This window comes from Euleptes europaea, chromosome 21, assembly GCF_029931775.1.
Source record: "Euleptes europaea isolate rEulEur1 chromosome 21, rEulEur1.hap1, whole genome shotgun sequence".
Taxonomy (NCBI): domain Eukaryota; kingdom Metazoa; phylum Chordata; class Lepidosauria; order Squamata; family Sphaerodactylidae; genus Euleptes; species Euleptes europaea.
The window spans coordinates 5,277,886-5,295,764 of record NC_079332.1 but is presented as its reverse complement, the minus strand read 5'-3'; the positions used below and the strand labels follow the sequence as shown (position 1 = coordinate 5,295,764).

The following is a 17,879-nucleotide window of genomic DNA, read 5'->3' as shown; positions in this document are numbered from 1 at the left end:
TAACGTCCATAGACGTTGCAGAACAGATTGAGAACGATGCCGCGATTCAGAGGGCTGTCCTGCAGTACCAATGGCTGCTTCTTGGCTCCACAATCGTTCTCGGGACGATGGTCTTCATTCCGTGTGTTGGGACCGATAGGTCACGGAGCCCCATCTGCTGGTTAATGAGTCCCTGTAGAGCTGCCGTTTTCCTTGTGGCTTTTTGGAAAAACCTATGGTTAGTGTACATGTGGTGAGAGCACGGGCTTTGTACCTCCCGCTTGTTTTTGTTTGGATGAACACATGAAGCTGCCTTCTACTGAATCATGAAGCTGCCTTATACTGATGGACCCTTGGTCCATCAAAGTCAGTATTGTCTACTCAGACCAGCAGCGGCTCTCCAGGGCCTCAGGCAGAGGTCTTTCCCATCACCTCCTTGCCTAGTCCCTTTAACTGGAGACGCCGTAGATTGAACCTGGGACCTTCTGCGTGCCAAGCAGATGCTCTGCCACGGAGCCACAGCCCCTCCCCATGCTGGGAAGAACAGCAGAACGGCATGATGGGGATACTCAGTGAGCGGAAAGATTCCTCCATTGCTCTGGTTTATGGCATGTCCCTCACTATGGTACATTTCCTCGCTTGCGTTTCCTGCCCATGGCTCGCCTGGTCGGCGGCCCACTGTCCTGGGCTTGACTCCGGTGAGGTCACAATTCTAGAGCCCACCTCTTCTTGCTATGTGACGTCATGCGCTCACGGATCTGGAAAGGCTGAAGACCACTGGACTGGACGGACCAATGGTCTCGCTCAACATAAGGCAGCTCTTTCATGTGTTCGGCTGAGAAGCGCTTAATGATTGAGGACCGCACAATGTGGAATCCAGTGTTTATGCACATGTGAGAACTGGCTTTAATACCATGACCCTGTCCTTTGAGTTAGAGGACAGCCAGGAAAATAATGATAACCCCCTGTTTCCCCTTGGCCTCAAATTTTCTAATTTCCTCTTGGTATTGTTTGAAAGTTTCAGAGTTCTCATTTTGGATTTCTCTCTGCAGCCAGTCAGGACAGCCAGCCAAGATAACAGGTGTTATCTTCTTTTGTAAAGACAGATTTTGATGTGATTGCCAGCCACCATAAGCTGAGCAGGTCAGAGTCACAATAAAGAATCAAGCATTGACGCTCACTCGCGGATTTCATTAACCTCCCGGACACCTGTGGGGAAATGGTGTCCGTTGCGTCGTGAATGAATCACCTTGGCCTCCCTAAGGAGGAAATGATTGGGAGAAATCTGTTTGTTTGCACTAAAAGCCCTGCCCGGTTAAATGTCCTAATAACTCTGTGTGTGCGTGCATGCATGTGCACATATGTACTATGTGCTGTAATGAGTTGAAAAAAATTCTGCACCGAGAAAATACAAATTCTGCAACGTGCATAAATTATGGTAACTCGGGAATATCTGCATAACTCTGTCGCGAGGGGAGGGGTTTGGAGTCGGGCGGGCCGTTGTGACGCGGGAAGACTCAGCCCATGTTTATCTGAGAGGAGCCAGGGATGACGGTTTGACTCGTGAATTGCAAAAACCGGGTTTGTTTGGCGTTGAGACAGGGCTGAGCCAACAGCAAATAAGGTCCCATCCGTTCGCGAAGATTTGATCCTGGGTGAAACAGGGAATAAACAGGGAAGAAAGTGGGCTAAGGGACCATCCATTTTAGACCTGTGTTTAATATTCTGCATCATTTATTTTGATTCTGTGAATCACGGGGCAGGGTAAAGTTTTAGGGACACGTCCTTCTTGGCCACTTGAAATCATATTCAGCCACGCTGGAATGAGATAAGAAAGTAAAGGGAGATCAAGTGTGCAGCAGGTCCCCAGGTTCAGTTCCTGGCATCTCCAGTTAAAAAAATATTATATTTAAAATATTTTAAAAGGCTCTAAATTAATAATTATATGTAGCAAGGATAACCAGAAAGTTAGCAGCCACACAATCATTGTTTGTTTCTTTTGGGGCTGTCAGAAACTGACTCTATATCCCCTCTTTCTCATTGTTTTCCAGCCGCGACTCATGACGTCCTCACGGGCTCTGTTTTATGGCTCGCCTCCAGCCATGTCCCCACCTTCCAAAAACAAATTCAAGCGTCAGAGTCGGATATTTTCCCAGGTCTTGTACCGGACACTGAGCTATAAGGACCGCAGCTCGGTGGCCGGCTACCCCGTGGAGAGCAAGGATGATCCGGCTGAGCTCTCCACCCAGATCTCTGCCCCGGGGGTCCTCAAGGTGTTTGGGGGCCACATCTGCGCGGGCACCCACTACAAGAGCGTCCTGGCGACGGCCAGCTCCAGCGCCCAAGAGCTGGTGAAGGAAGCCCTCGAGCGTTACGGACTGAACAAGGTGAACGCCGGCCATTATGTCCTCTGCGACGTCGTCGGGCGGTTTGTGGGTCCGGAGAAGCAGTGGCAGATGGACGGCCTGCGGGTTCTCCGGGACAACGAGAAACCACTCTTGATCCAGGACCTCTGGAAGCCCCGGGAAGGGTTCTCCCGGCGGTTTGAGCTCCGGAAGCGATCTGAGGTGGAGGAGCTGGCGGCCAGGGACAGAGACACCCTCACGGCAGGTAAGAAATGGGAGGGCTTTTTTTCTTCTCCAGGATCAAGGGGTAGAATTCAGGGCTCTTGCCATGGGCCTGGCCTACCTATTTATTTTAAAAGGCAGGCCCAGCCTAGCTAGTTATCGTCTTGTGGGAGGTCTCATTTTACTGTTGGCCTGTGGCCCACTATTGGCCTGTGGCTCAGTAGTAGAGCATCTGCTTTGTATGCAGAACATCCCAGGTTCAATCCCTGGCATCTCTAGTTAAAAGGCTCTGGTAGAAGGAAATGTGTGCCGGGTCATTCCTGACCCATGGGGTGACGTCACATCTCGATGTTTACTAGGCAGACTCTGTTTACGGGGTAGTTTGCCGTTGCCTTCCCCGGTCATCTTCCCTTTACCCCCAGCAAGCTGGGTCCTCATTTTACCGACCTCAGAAGGCTTGAAGGCTGAGTCGACCTTGAGCCGGCTGCCTGAAACCGACTTCTGCCGGGATCGAACTCAGGTCGTGAGCAGAGCTTGGACTGCAGTACTGCAGCTGACCACTCTGCGCCACGGGGTTCCTGGCTAGATGTGTGAGACCTCTACCTAAAACCATGGAGAGCTGCTGCCAGTCTGAGTAGACAGTATTGACCTTGATGGACCAAGGGTTTGACTCGGTATAAGGCAGCTTCACGTGTTTGTGTGTTACGTTCTTGGCGTTAAAGTTGTTTTAGGTTAAAAGAAAACATTGCAAATGTGAACAATGCTTACGATACAGGGTTTTAACTTTTTTATTTTATTTTAAACAGAAGATTCTTGTTTTTTGTTGATGTACTAGTCTGGATTAAAAGAGACCGGCAGTAACGGCCCTATATCATCGGAGGGGGAATCCTACCTGCTCGAGTTAGTGATTTCCTACAGTGGTAAGGGAGGGGCCGTGGCTCAGTGGCAGAGCATCTGCTTGGAATGCAGAAGGTCTCTGGTTCAATCCTGGAGAGCTGCTGCCGGTCTGAGTAGACAGTACTGACTTTGATGGACCCCAGAGTCTGATTCAGCATAAGGCAGCTTCATGTGTTCATGTGAACCCTTTCCCCCTGTGCATGTACCAGACACAAATCGGGTGCCCCTGAGCTGTTGCCAGCCTGAGTAAGGGTAGGTGGAGGAGACAGGTTTCTGTATTATGTCCCTCCTTTGTCTGTTCGGGGAGTCCTAACAGCTTGCAGGGAGGGCGGGGCGGTTTCTGTTAGGGAAATGCCGTGATGGGAAAGGAATAAACTGCTATTCCCCGGTGCTGTGGCTCAGGTTCAAATCAGATAGCCTCGTAACAGGTTTTTGTTTTTTGTTTTAATTGAAGAACGGGTTTGCGAGATCTGATCCTTGGTGTAAATGTGGAGTTTGGCTCCAGGTGGCTGGTTTTCAAGGAGTTGGACGTTCCTGTTGGGAGGAGCTGTGGTTCAGCGGCAGAGCATCTGCTTGGCGTGCAGATGGTCCCAGGATGAATTCCCAGCATCCCCACTTAAAAGGACCCGGCAGGGGGTGATTTGAAAGTGCTCTGCAGGCGACCCTGGAAGGCGGCTGCCGGTCAGAGTAGGCGATACTGACCTTGATAGGCCTTGACTCAGTAGAAGGCATCTTTGTATGTTCATTTCTGACTTTGGTGGACCAGGGGTCTGATTCAGTATAAGGCAGTTTCATGTGTTCATCCAAATAAAAAAGATAGGACCCCAGCACGCTAACCAAAGATGCTTGCCGTCCGAGTCTCAGCGTAGTAGTCCCTGCGAACGTTGCTTCATGATCATTTGCTGATGTATCACGGCGCATAAGGCGACAGATGTGCATAAATGGCTCCTCATCAACTGGGAGTCAGAGCGATAGGAACTGACTGTGAGCCACTGCCTGAACTCCTGGGCATAAAGCGGCATGACATCAGGCCCTGGCACCCACATGGTGCAAAGCCTGTATATTATTCACACCGGAGCTGGAAAACCAGTTCTGTTTTATTCCTGAACTGCCGGTAAGGAGGGCTGCAATGGAGCGACGCAGGTTTTCTCCCTCTGCACCCATCCTCCGAACAAAACCGGACCTTGTTCTGTGCCCGGGACGAAAACGTCACCTTCTCATTTGTCTGCTGCTAAGTGCCCTGAGGTTCCCTGCTGGTTCCTGAGATCATGGAGATGATCGGCGTGTTTTCAGGAAATGAAGTCTGAACAAATGCGATACCTAGGATTTTTTTTTTATTGCTTCAGCAAGCCGAGCTTCCCCAAAGTGACAGAGCCAACAATTCGAGTTTTTTTTTGTTTTAAAGGCAAAATAAGGTGAACATCATAATAGAGATTTGCGTGGGGCATGTAACAGAAGAGAAGAAGAGCTGGATTTTATATCCCGCTTTTCTCTACTTTCAAGGAGTCTCAAAGTGTGGCTTGCAGTCGCCTTCCCTTCCTCTCCCCACAACAGACACCTTGTGAGGTAGGTGGGGCTGAGGGAGCTCTAAGAGAGCTGAGACTGGCCCAAGGTCACCCAGCTGGCCTCATGTGGAGGAGTGGGGAATCGAACCTGGTTCACCAGATTAGAGTCCACCACTCTTAACCACTATGCTATGCTGGCGCATTGGGACAACTGCGGTGTCAGAGTGGTTAGCGTTTCGGACTAGGATCCGGGAGACTCCCGTTCAAATCCCCACTCTGTCACGGAAGCTTGCTGGGTCGCCTCGGGCCAGTCACGTGCTGTCAGCCTCTCTCCTACCTCACAGGGTCGTTGTAAAAAGGCGAAGTATTTCTACAACCTAAAAAGAAACCAGAGGCTCTCACAGGGTCGCTGTGAGGATCAAGTGGAGGAGGGTAGAACGACATGGGCCGCTTTGGGGAGAAAGGCAGGGCGTTCCAATCATTAGGGTTCCCAGCTTTTCTCCAGGGGGACTGATCTCGGTGGCCTGGAGATCAATCATAATAGCAGGAGATCTCCAGGTGCCACCTGGAGGCTGGCAACTCCACCAATCATGGGGTCCAGTGAGAGAGAGAGTTTCTGGGGGTGGGAATTATGGCTGCAGAAGGAAGGATGAGACGGTGGGGGGGGGCAAAATTCATGGTTCTCGGAGGTGTTTCCAGCTCAGAAGCCAATTGCACCCCTCCCTGCAAATTGCACGCGCATATTGCTCCTTTCGCTTGATTCCCATTGCCCTCTGCTGCTTTTAATGTGGGAATGGGGGCGGGCTGCGTTTCCTGCAGAGAGGTTAAGCGTTGAGAAGTGAGGGCCCGCAGGGAGGGCAGAAGCTCAGCGTTCCCAACACAGCCGTAGAGGCAGGAGCCTGGCTGGGTGTGTGGGAGGCCGGCCGAGGAACGGCCGTGAATCGCTCGGAGTCCGGGCATGCGAAGACCTTGGAGTTCAACGCGCTGTGCGTGCGGGAACCGAAGCCAACAAATACATTGTGTGCGATACATTTCTCATTTGGAAAAGAAAGCTGCTCTTGTATTCAGCATCTTTCGCGTCAGGGAGACAGGGCAGAGATTAAAACTCGGCACGGGGTGGAGGAAGCGCAGGAGGTTTCCCCTCCCTCCCATCATCCTGAAATTCGGGGTCACCCTCTAATGGGTAGTGGGTTCAGGGCAGGAACACCACTTGAGGAACCTCCCTGCCACGAGATGGCCATTTGCTTAGGTGGCTTTAAAAGGGGATCAGACCAACCCGTGGACAATAGATTCGGTGGTGGCTATTAGCCAAGAGGGCTAAATAGAACCTCCAGTGTTCAGAAGCAGTGTATCTCTGAATACCTGTTGCTGGCAGGCAGCAACAGAGAAAGGCTTTGGCCTCAGTGCTCTGCTTGTAGGCCTTCTGTGGAGGGGGTGCTGATTGGCAACATTGGGAGACAGGATGCTGGCCGAGATGGACTATGGGTCTCGCTCAGTGTATGGTGGTTTCATGCGTTCATCGGAGAACCTCTTAACGAGAGATGGCATCATTAAAAAAAACTGGCATTCAGCCCCCATCTGTGGAGGTGTAAATCTCCAGATTGGGGCCATGTGGACACTGAACAGATTTTCATGCAAACTTGGGGGACCCCCGGAGTTGGCAGAAAAATCTGAAATCTTCACAAAGAAATCTTCACACAAAAACATTTTTGGGTGGCTAACCCCCCCCCCCCCACACACACACACAAATAAGAACATAAGACCCTTATGGGGATGGGTGGAGGTCAAGGGGGAGAAAGGAGAAGTAAGGAGGGTAGAGAAAGAGGTGGGGGTTATTGACAAGAAGGGGAGGGGGAAGAAGGGGGGATCGTCAGAAAGAGGAGGGGGAGAAATGCAGGGGGGAGGACTAGCAGAGAAGGGGAAGAGTGACAGAAAGGGAGGGGGTGAGAAAGAGGGAGAAGATTTCGGAGGAGGGAGACGGAAGGAAGCAAGAGGGGATGGGGTGCACTCTCCCCGCAAGTTTCTTGTGGGTCTCCTCTTTTTTTTTTTCAATAAACCACAAGGTTTTTGTCATAGCTTTAATAAAATTACAAGTAAGAAACTGTGAAGAGGTTGGGATTAGGTTTTGTGATAGCAGCAATGGGGGAAAAAAGAAAAGAAAACTCCCAATAGATGAAAAATGAGCCCGGCCCCTAAAACTTTTTAATGGCTCCTAGAGCTTAAAAAATTAGTCAAGACCATCCTTCGGGGACTCGAACTGTGTGTACGACACATGTAGGCCACATGCATCTAGCAATATTACATGGGAGGGTAATGGGTGGCTCTGCCCATCGTTGCCACAGCTAGCCAGCTTTGAGCCGAGCGGGCACTTTTGGCACCGACCAAGCTTAGCGTGTCTTGCTCCCGGTCTCAGCAGCCCTCCGAAGGAAGGGCCTGCTGGGAACTTCTGCAAGGGAAAAGTTGGCCCCTGGCAAAGGCGACTGATCGAGGGCAGGTTACGGTGTTCCAGCTGGCAGTCATTGGACAAATAAACCCGTGACGGAAAACCTCTGCTCAAAGCCAGATGTTCCGCAGAAAAACAGTCGTCGGTTCTGCGGTTCCATACCCCGTGGCTCCTTCCACATGGCCGTGATTCTGTGTTGCTTTCATCGCCACTGCAGACGTGGAGGAATTGCACGTTGGCGGTGGGGCTTCCACACACGGGGCTTCCTGGCCCCCTTTCTTCCACCTTTTCTGCCGAGCTTTCCTTTCCGCGTGTGCTCGGCGGGGACTTCACGTCGGCTTTCTGCGAGGGGGCTATCTCGGCTGCTGTGGCAACTCATTCCCCGCCCACGCTTGTGTATTCATGAATGAGCTATAGCTCTGCGAGGGCTCTATTCAAACTCGTTATAGCACTATAGCAATTACACTTTAAAAAAAAAAGTCCTTCCGTGGTGTTGCAGGTAATAATGCGAGGGAAAGGGCATAAATGAGAGGCTGCTGGTGGGGAAAATGGCGCCATTGCGGTTGCATTGGGTTTCATTGGCTGTGGGGGCCTCATGGAGATATTTGAAAGCAAACTGCTTTCTTGTGCAGTTCTCACTTTGCCAGCGTTTTGCGCCAGCTACAGCAGGTGGAAGGGAGAGGCCTTTAACAAAAAAAGAGGTTCAGAAGGGACTCTGTTACGTTCAGGAAGGGATCTGTATTTATCTTTCCAGCGTGGCCGGGGGAAGGTTCACGGTGCCTGCGACGGGAGCGTCGTCTAGTGTGAAAACCCGTGGGGGCTTTCCCCCCTCCCAAGCTGGTCCTGCTTTGCAAAGTAAATACAGAAGCTTCCTTTCCTCCCGATAAGGAAGCTGAACACGGGTTCCCCCGGCACTGTTGAGGGCGTGAGAGCGCACGTTCAAACCGGTTTTCACCTCTTCGCTCGCATTTCCCATCCAGCTGTCCTCTGGCCAAGTTTTACCGGAGCAGCAAGGCCAGGCTTGAGATTTTCTATGATTGCCCCCCCCCCAAATTGCTCCCTATCCATGGTGGGGCTGTGTGCCCACCTGTCCCTCTGTCCGGCATGCCAGCTGAGCAGGTCCATGTTGGATATAGAGTGAAGGAAGAGGAAGAAATGTAGTAACTATCCCCTGTCTTCTCCTTTTCCTGCTTCTAGGAGGAGGGGATCCCAGAACCCCATGACACCCCTTTGACAGAATTGCCCCCTCCTTGTGGGTCACATGTGACCCACTGTTTGAGACCTCCTGCTCTGGATGTTTCTCCCGTTTCTGAAAGAGCTTGAAGCCACCTTTGCCTTTCTGCCATTCCCTTCCTTTTGAGAGCCAGCGTGGTGCGGTGGTTTGGAGCAGTGGACTCTGATCTGGAGAACTGGGTTCAATTGCCCACTCCTCCACATGAGTGGCGGAGGCTAATCTGGTGGACTGGATTTGTTTCCCCACCCCTGCACATAAAGCCAGCGGTGTGACCTTGGGCTAGTCACAGCGCTCTCGGCCCCACCTCCTTCCCAGGGTGTGGGGAGGGGAAGGTGATTGTAAGCCGGTTTGATTCTTCCTTAAGTGGTAGAGAAAGTCGGCATATAAAAACCAATTCTTCTCTTCTTTTTTGTACCGAAGCTTGGCTGGTGGCAGCGGAGTCCGTGAAGACGCTTTCTGCTCTCGGGAGGTGCCCGTTGCCGGAATGCAGAACGCTGCCTGCTTGGGCATAGGTAAAAAATAGGTAGCCCAAGGGCCTCCTATTTGAGGCCCAGCATGCTAGCTTAGAGTCTTGCGCGCAACGCAGAGGGCAACCAAATTCCTTCCGCGGACGACAGCACCACCGACGCAATCTTTGCAGCCATGTGGCTGGCGTGCGCGGCCCCCGGCTTGGCCTGAAATGGCTATGGGCCGCCACGTTACAACATTCCTCTTGTTTGTCCACCTCTTAGTCCTAATCCCGAGGCATGTAAACAGTCGGAGCAGTCCCCGCCTTCCCCAGGCCACCTCTGTGACTTTCCCAGCAAAAGGAGGATAGATTTAAACCAAACAAACAAAAAAAATATATTTCAGGAACCCTGCGACAGTTCCTCACCAAATAAGGTAGGTTGCCACTTAGGGATCTAATAGCTGGACCCTTGAAGCAGCTGACTTGGAGGGTGGTTTTTTCCCCCCCTTCTTTTTTTTGCTTGTACAAGCTTGTTGTTGTGTTGCTAGAACAGCCTCCCTTCAGATCCCGAAGGGAAAGAGAGGTCCCCCCAGTTTTCTGGATTCTGCTTAAGGCGCAGAGTGCAGATTTTTAGCACCCGGCGGGAAATTGCCGGAGGAAGCCGAGGAAAAAGACCTGCTTGCATTTTGCTTGACAAAGAAATGGGAATGGAGCGCTGAAGCAAAGGACTATTTCATATAAGCACCTTTCTCCCTATGGAAAACGGGGGTCATCAGATTTGCGGCTTGCCACCCACGCTGGCCCTAGTAGGTAAGGGGTAGTGATTCAGTTTGGGGTGATGGGGTCAGATTTCTGGGTACTGCAAAATGTGAGCAATGGTGTTTTCCCCCCTATCACGCAGATGATAAATTTCTGCTTCAGGCACCTGAGGTGTCCGGGGCGGGGTTGGGGGGGCCTCCCAGCATCCCCAACTTTGCTTCTTTTCTTCAACTTTGCATCCTGCATGCCTGCAGCAAAGATTCGATTCCGAGGAGGATCGTTCCACTTTGGGGGAAAGGGGGAAAGACGAGACCACTCAATGGCAGGGAGATGGTGGGAGCTTTTGTTTCAGTGCCAGCAGGGCCCTAAGAACACGCCCCTCATCCGTCTTTCTGGCAGGCTCTTTGCCCCCCTGTTTGGGAATAGAGCGTTGGGAGAAGTTAATTGCCTCTTCCCTCTGCAGCGAGCAGGCTCAGTCCTCACTGCAGTTGTAGAAGTCCTGGCAGGGCTGGCAGGCGCCCTCGGCACATGTCACAGGCTCCGGGACGCTCTGCAGACCCCTGCCGCAAGGTAAGGCATCGATCCTGCTGGCGGGGGGTGTACCCTCCTCTCCACTCTGCCGTTGGCCTGCAGGTTTTCATTCGGTCACATTCGGTCACTGCAACGAGCGATGCTACAGAAGATCCGGGGAGGAATTTTCGGCTGGAAGAAAGAGGGGAGAGGGGAGATTTGGAGAGGTCGGTGTGGACCAGGGAAGGGGGTTTGGAGGCAGCTGATGTGGGAGGAAAGGGAGGGTGGGGGAAAAGAGGTTATTTTCACGGCTGAGCCATGCCAAGGATCAGCTTGGCGTGCAAAACTGTTTTTTTGCATTTGCGACCTGAGCGACTTGACTTTGATGATACCCCAAAAACGTTGTGGGTCTCTAAGGCGCTACCGGACTCCCATCTCAGCTCGCCTTTGACGGGACTCTTTGCTTCATGCAGTTGTAGCGTATGGCTTGGGAGGAACATGGAAACGGGCAGCGGGCAGGTGGGGCTTTTTGCACGGGTCCCTTTTGATGGGAGTTAGTCACTCCTCCTGCTGACCGTCCCGGAACGCTTGTGTCCATTTCAAGAGGCCTCAAAGCTGCGTTTCAGGAGCACCCGCCGTCCTAAAAAACAGGGCATGACTGGCGGCCGTCAGAGAAGAGGAATCAAACTCCTTCAAACATCCCCTTAAAAAACCCAGTTCTGTCAAAGTCAGTGAGCCTTCGCTTCCACCTAAATGCGTTACGGATGGCAAAATGTCTGTGGGAGCCAGGTTCAGATCCTAACTCTGCCATGAAATTTGTTTGGGTGACCTTGGGCCAGTTAGGGTGAAAGAGCCATGGGGTGGTGCTGGTTGTAGGGTTGCCAGGTCCCTCTTCGCTACCGGTGGGAGGTTTTTGGGGCGGAGCCTGAGGAGGGCAGGGTTTGAAGAGGGGAGGGACTTCAGTGTCATAGAGTCCAATGGCCAAAGCGGCCATTTTCTCCAGGTGAACTGACCTCCTCAGGCTCCGCCCCAAAAACCTCCCGCCGGTGGCGAAGAGGGACCTGGCAACCCTATGCGTACTGGTTTTAAGGTTGTTCTCTATCCTAGGGGAACTTGGGAGTTTTACTTCTGGCAGAACATTCCTCTCCCTCACTACTACAAACTACAATTCCCAGGCGTCTTTGGGGGAGGGCAACAAAGATGGTGAGGGGGTCTGGAGACCAAGTCCTATGAGGAAAGGTTGAAGGAGCTGGGTATGTTTAGCCCGCAGAGGAGAAGACTGAGAGGGGACATGAGAACCATCTTCAAGTTCTTGAAGGGCTGTCCTATGGAGGATGGTGCCAAGTTGTTTTCTGTTGGCCCAGAAGGTCGGACCAGACCCAACGGGTTGAAATTAAATCCAAAGAGTTTCTATCTAGGCATTAGGAAGGGTTTCCTAACAGTCAGAGCGGTTCCTCAGTGGAACAGGCTTCCTCGAGAGGTGGTGGGCTCTCCTTCCCTGGAGGTTTTTAAGAAGAGGCTAGATGGCCATCTGTCAGCAATGCTGATTCTATGACCGTAGGCAGATGATGAGAGGGAGGGCATCTTGGCCATCTTCTGGGCATGGAGTAGGGGTCGCTGGGTGTGTGTGGGGTGTGGGGAGGTAGTTGTGAAATCCCTGCATTGTGCATGGGGTTTGGACTCGATGAACCCTTCCAACTCTATGATTCTATGTCGCAAACCCATTCGACGCCTGCGAAGTAGCTATATCCTTAGCTTCATTCTTCAAGGTGAAAAGGAACCCTGCCCGAAATGTTTTGCTGTCCAGAGCAATAGCGTGGAGATTTCTTTCCAAAGGGTGTCGTTTCAACGACCGGCGTTTCAGTCCCCCTCTGTCTTCCCCCCCAGGTATAAATGCCCAGGCTCGGAAGCTCCAGCGGAACCGCGCCAAGGGAACCATGACTCTACTGACGGGGTGCAAAAGCCACTCCACGCCGCCGCCGCTCCGGCGCACCGTCAGCGAGACCAGCCTCAACCAGGCCGGCACTCAGGTCGACGGCGAGGAGGAGCAGCAGCTCAGGAGGCATTACTCCACGTTGCCGGAGACCCTTCGATGCGTGGAGAGCACGAGAGATGGGCAGCCGGTTCCCACGGAGGAGCAGAGTGGCAGTACCTTGCGCCACTCCCTTTACCAGTCTCCCCATTTCCTGCTCTTACAGGGCTACAGCCAGCAACATGTAAGTGCTGGGAGGGGGGGTCGTCGTTCCCTAGGGTTGCCAACCTCCAGGTGGTGGCTGGAGATCTCTCGCTATTACAACTGATCTCCAGGCGACAGAGATCAGATCCCCTGGAGAAAATGGCTGCTTTGGTGATTGGACTCTATGGCATCAAAATCCCTCCCCCTCCCCAAACCCCGCCCTCCTCAGGCTCTACCTCAGAAAACCTCCCACAGGTGGAGAAGAGGGACCTGGCGACCCTATCGTTGCCAAGGGGCAACGTCATTGTAGGCGTTTCTCTCCGAACGCTGCGAGGCCTTACAGCTATTGTGCCCATGAGCGCAATATTGCCTGCTAAAGTGTTCCCTGGCGCCTGCTTGTAGCTTGAGTCAGCAGCCTAAGAGCATGCTATGTGTGTGTTTTAGATGCCGTCAAGTCGCTTCTGACTCATGGTGACCCCATGAATCAAAGTCCTCCAAAATGTCCTAGCTTTAACAGCCTTGCTCAGGTCTTGCAAACTGAGGGCCAGGGCTTCCTTTATTGAGTCCATCCCTCTCTTGTTGGGTCTTCCTCTTTTCCTGCTGCCCTCCACTTTTCCTAGCATGACGGTCTTTTCCAGTGACTCTTGCCTTCTATACATTTATAAAATTAAGGGTGCAGAAAGAGCAAAGTCGGACATATTTCTTTCAATGCTAAAACTCTGGGTTGCCTAGGATGATTTACTGGCGGTAGATTCAGGACAGAGTCAAAAGTATGCCCCAGTGAATTAAGTTATAAGTTTTGCTGGCGGAAGATGCGGTGGCAGCTGCCATTTGAGATCGCTTTTTCGGTGAAGTTGAAAACATTTTGTTTCTTCTCCTTACCAGTGAACCTGTGAAGCCCCCGTGTACCGTCACTATGGCTGCAATTTGGTAGCAGCAAAATAAAATTGCTCTGCAGAGGAAGTATAGCCATGGCCAGGGGGTGGAGAGATTTGCCAAGATGAAGCGGGTGGGAATGAGTTCAGACCATTCATGGATGCTTTTCTGCAAATTCCCCCCACGTCCCTCCAAAATTTAGCCTGAGATGTCACTCTATTGATGCCTCGTACCCTCTTGCTATCTTTGTGTGTGTTTCTCTTTGCAGGACAGTTTAGTTTACCTGCTGAACCGCGACCAGCACACCGTGGGCCAAAGAACCCAGGCTAGCAAACCCAGCTTTATCCTGTCAGCGCCCGACATCCTTCCTCTTCACTGCACCGTGCGGAGGATTAAGGTGCCTGGCCGCTCCCGCCACCATTCAGAAGAAAAGCTGGTTCTCGAGCCGATCCCGGGAGCCAGCGTCTCCGTCAACTTCTCTGAGGTGGGGCAAACAGTGGTCCTGCACCATGGGGACCTGATCTCCCTCGGCCTTTACTACCTGCTCCTCTACAAGGATCCCCTGAAAACCCAGCCGTTGCCCGCTCAGACCCTGATGAGGCTCAAAGCCGTGCGCCGGGCCTCGGAGCCAGAGCTCCCTTCCACCTGCAAGATGTGCGGCAGCCAGGTGAGAGAGAAGCCCTCCTCTTCCAAGAAGCAAGGGCCCCCACCCCCTTCCGGCCGGAGAGCCAGCCGACGGAAGCCGCAGCTGGAGTTCGACAAGGCCAGCGAGGACGTGCTGCTGCGGAGAATCCTCTCCCTCCTCGAGCCCACGGGCGACGACCACAAACTGACCCCCGCCTTCCTGCTCTGTCTCTGCGTCCAGCACTCGGCCAACAACTTCAGGCCAGGCGAGTTTGGGCAGCTGCTCCTCAAAGTGGCCAAGATGATCCAAAAGACGGTGTGGGTCAGTAGTTTTATTTTTTTAGAGGGGTGGGAGGGGCGAGCTGTAGGTAAAAGGTGGGGCCCTTGGTGCCCTCAATGCAGTCAAGAGCCAGCATGGTGTAGTGGTTAAGAGCGGTGGTTTGGAGCGGTGAACTCTGATCTGGAGAGCCAGGTTCGATTCCTCCACTCCTCCACATGAGCGGCGGAGGCTAATCTGGTGAACCGGGTTGGTTTCCCCCACTCCTCCACATGAAGCCAGCTGGGTGACCTTGGGCTAGTCACACTCTCTCAGCCCCACCTACCTCACAGGGTGTCTGTTGTGGGGAGGGGAAGGGAAGGTGGTTGTAAGCCGGTTTGATTCTTCCTTAAGAAGTAGAGAAAGTCGGCATATAAAAACCCTCTTCCTCTTCTTCTTCAAAGCTAGGAGAAAGGCTGAGGGACTTGGGGAATGTTCAGTCTGGAGAAGAGGAGGTTGAAGGGGGGGGACATGATTGCTCTCTTTAAGTATTTGAAAGGCTGTCCCTTACAGAAGGGCAGGGAGCTGTTCCTGTTGGCAGCAGAGGATAGGACAAACCACAAGCCCCTTAGACATGTCCATCTTTTTAAATAAAAGGGGATGTTTGAATTAACTCTCAGATAGTAAAGGGGCTTTTTGGATGGGGGGCTATGAAACTTCTAGGTAGGAATGCTGACATCCAGGTGGGGGCTGGATATCTCCAGGAATTACAACTGGCCTCCAGGCAACAGAGCCCCATTCTCCTGGAGAAAATGGCTGCTTTTGGAAGGCTGGCTATATGGCATAATGCCCTGCTGAGATCCCTGACCTCTACAAACCACCCTCTCCCCAAGAATCTCCAAGAATTCCCCCCAGGAATCTCAGTGGCTTTCCCAACCCAGAGCTGCAACCCTACTTCTAGGAGATGTGGAAAAACATGCAGATAGGAAAACGGTGCCCTGCTCCAGCAGAACCCTCCGTTTTTCTCTTGTCTCCCCACCTCTGCCTATCGAGTGGCAGAAGTATGCGTTCATTCCTGTTTTCCCGTTTCTTTGTTTCCCGACTCCAGGAGAAAACGAACGAGCTTGCCGGGAAGCAGAGCCCACAGTAAGTGTACTGCGTCTCAGGGGCAAAAGGTCTTTTGATACTTGGGATCCCCCAAACCGAGAGGGGCATCGATATGGACGAAACGCAGCCTTATCAGAGAGCGACTGTTTCCTAAAAGGGGGAAGGGAGGCTGATCTTGAAATCCGGCATGCGCATTCTGCAGTTCCTAACGAGAACAGAAAAGTCGCAGAACTTGGGTTGCAGAATCCATCATGCTGAGAATCAGGGTTGGTTCTTAAGAGTTTCGGTTTAGGATCTGGGTGATCCAGGTTCAAATCCCTACTCTGCTGAGGAAGCTTGCTGGGTGACCTTGGGCGAGTCACATGCTCTTGGCCTAACCTATCCCGCAGGGTATTTGTGAGGATAAAATGAAGGAGAGGGGAGCGACGTAAACCACTTGGGGGAAGAAAGGCAGGATATAGAGGAAGTAAATATATGCACTGCCTGTCACCCCAAGTTTCTAGTCCTTAATGCCTGCTGAAATGTTGGCAGCTGGACAGTAGGATTTCCAGCTAGCAGGCCTTCTGGGTCTTGCATAACTCAATGCTAAGCAAAGAAAAACTGTGCAGATTTTCTTAATTTGCATGATGTGTACCGGGTTGCAGAATTCAGCTTTTCTTGGTGCAAAACTTGAGCCAGAACGTTTGTTTCCTTTGCCGTTTGTAGCTTGGCTTATGGGAACGGGGCTGGTTTCTCCATGGCATAGCACAAGCATCGTTCCTTTCCAGGGTGGGCCTTGTGTGGACGAAGACACAGTGTGGGAATCTGCCCTCAGTCATAGCAAATAGTTGCCAAATTTAGTTCAAGAGAGGCAGCTGTCCCCTTTTAAGCAAACTGGGTATAAATAGAGCACGCAAGGACCGCTTTTGTGTTGGCATTTAGGTTGGTGTGTGTGTGGCTTGGCTCCTTTCCTGTACGGCTTTTGGTCCAAAGTTGTGCTGTGTATACCATTGCTGATACTCGGTTAACAACCGTTTTATTCTGGACCAAACCCCACTGCATCCCAGAGGGATCCGTTTTTTTGGCAGATCTTTCTCTTCTCCCTCCGGCTTCAGAGAGGCTAATTGAGTGGATTAATGCTCCAAAATCTTTGATTCTGCAACTTTCTTTCCCCCCCCACTTGTGTTTGGGGTTCCATGTGTGTGTGTGTGTGTGTGTTGTGTATATAATCTCCATTTAACTCTTACTTGTTCGCTGCGCTTGGGTTTCTTTTGCCAGAGGCTCCGGCTGTCATAGACTTCCGGGAAATCGGCCAAAAACCTCCTTCCCCCAATTTCTCAGCGCTCTTTCCCTTTGCGCTAAGGGTGCAGTTTCGAAATATGAGCTACGAATACCGCAGGGTTGGGCTATCTGGACAAACCTTGGTGGGTTGCTGCTTGGTAACTGCTGGAAAATCCGTTCTCCTTTCTCTCTCCCTTCCACCCTGTAAAAAAAAAAAAAAAAGATAATGAACACGAGAAGAGGAGGATGTCTTGTCTGCCGGTAATGAAATGAAGAAATCTTGCCGTCTCGCTGGCAGATAGATCTGTTGGCACGGGTAAAAAAACATGAGACCTAAATGGAGCCTCGATGGATAATGAATTCCCCGGGAGTTCTTGCGAGGTGTCCAATTCAGATTGAACCGTAATAGATTGCCGGATGGCCAAGGGTGTTGAACGGCATGAAAAAGGGGCGATTTGATTATTATTAGACGTATCTCTTGATTAAAACATCTGTGCTGTTGGCATATGTGAACCAGTGGGGTGTCTTGGTTAGCATGTCAGACTAGGACCCGGGAGACTCCACGTTCGAATCCCCGTTCTGCTTGCTGGGTGACCTTGGGCCAGTCACACACTCTCAGCCCAGCCTACCTCACAGGGTTGTTGTGGGTATTAAGTGGAGGGGAGGAGAACAATACAACTTGCTTTGGATCCCCGTTGGGGAGAAAGGCAGGGTATAAATGAAGTAAATAAGCAAATACAGGTTGAGTATCCCTTATGCGGACTGGTTGGGGACTTTAAGTGGTCCATATTTCGGATCTTTCCGTGTTTTGGAATATTTTGGAATTTTTGCATATACGTAATGAGATATCTTGGGGATGGGACCCCAGTCTATACACGAAATTCATTTATGTTTTATAGATACGTTATACACATTGTCTGAATGTGATTTTAAACAATATTTTTAATAATTTTGTGTACATTGAACAATGTACATTGAACATTGTGTATATTGGCATTGCTGAGAGCCGGTGAGTAATGTCTCCATGGCGGCTCGAAAGGTCTGGTTTTCAGATCAGTCTGGATATTGGATGTCCAGATAAGGGATACTCAGCCTGTATCGATGTGCTGTTGACACGTTTGGCATTTGCTCTGACTTGACGGTTCTGTTCTTAAGGGGTGGGTGTGTGTGTTTAAAGATGCATTAAAAATGGAACCTTCATATTCCGGGGCAGTGTACCTTTCGGTGCCAGGTTCTGG

The 17,879-nt window shown here is 51.6% G+C and overlaps 1 protein-coding gene across 1 annotated transcript in view; it reads left to right on the top strand.

Moving 5' to 3' along the window:
* The first annotated feature begins 2,027 nt into the window (after positions 1 to 2,027).
* Positions 2,028 to 17,879, top strand: part of RADIL (Rap associating with DIL domain) — a 38,173-nt gene continuing 22,321 nt past the window's right edge. The window contains 4 exon segments of the mRNA XM_056866284.1: positions 2,028 to 2,589; positions 12,230 to 12,558; positions 13,663 to 14,340; positions 15,383 to 15,420. Coding sequence (XP_056722262.1) covers positions 2,040 to 2,589; positions 12,230 to 12,558; positions 13,663 to 14,340; positions 15,383 to 15,420 — 1,595 coding nt within the window. The 5' untranslated portion in view covers positions 2,028 to 2,039.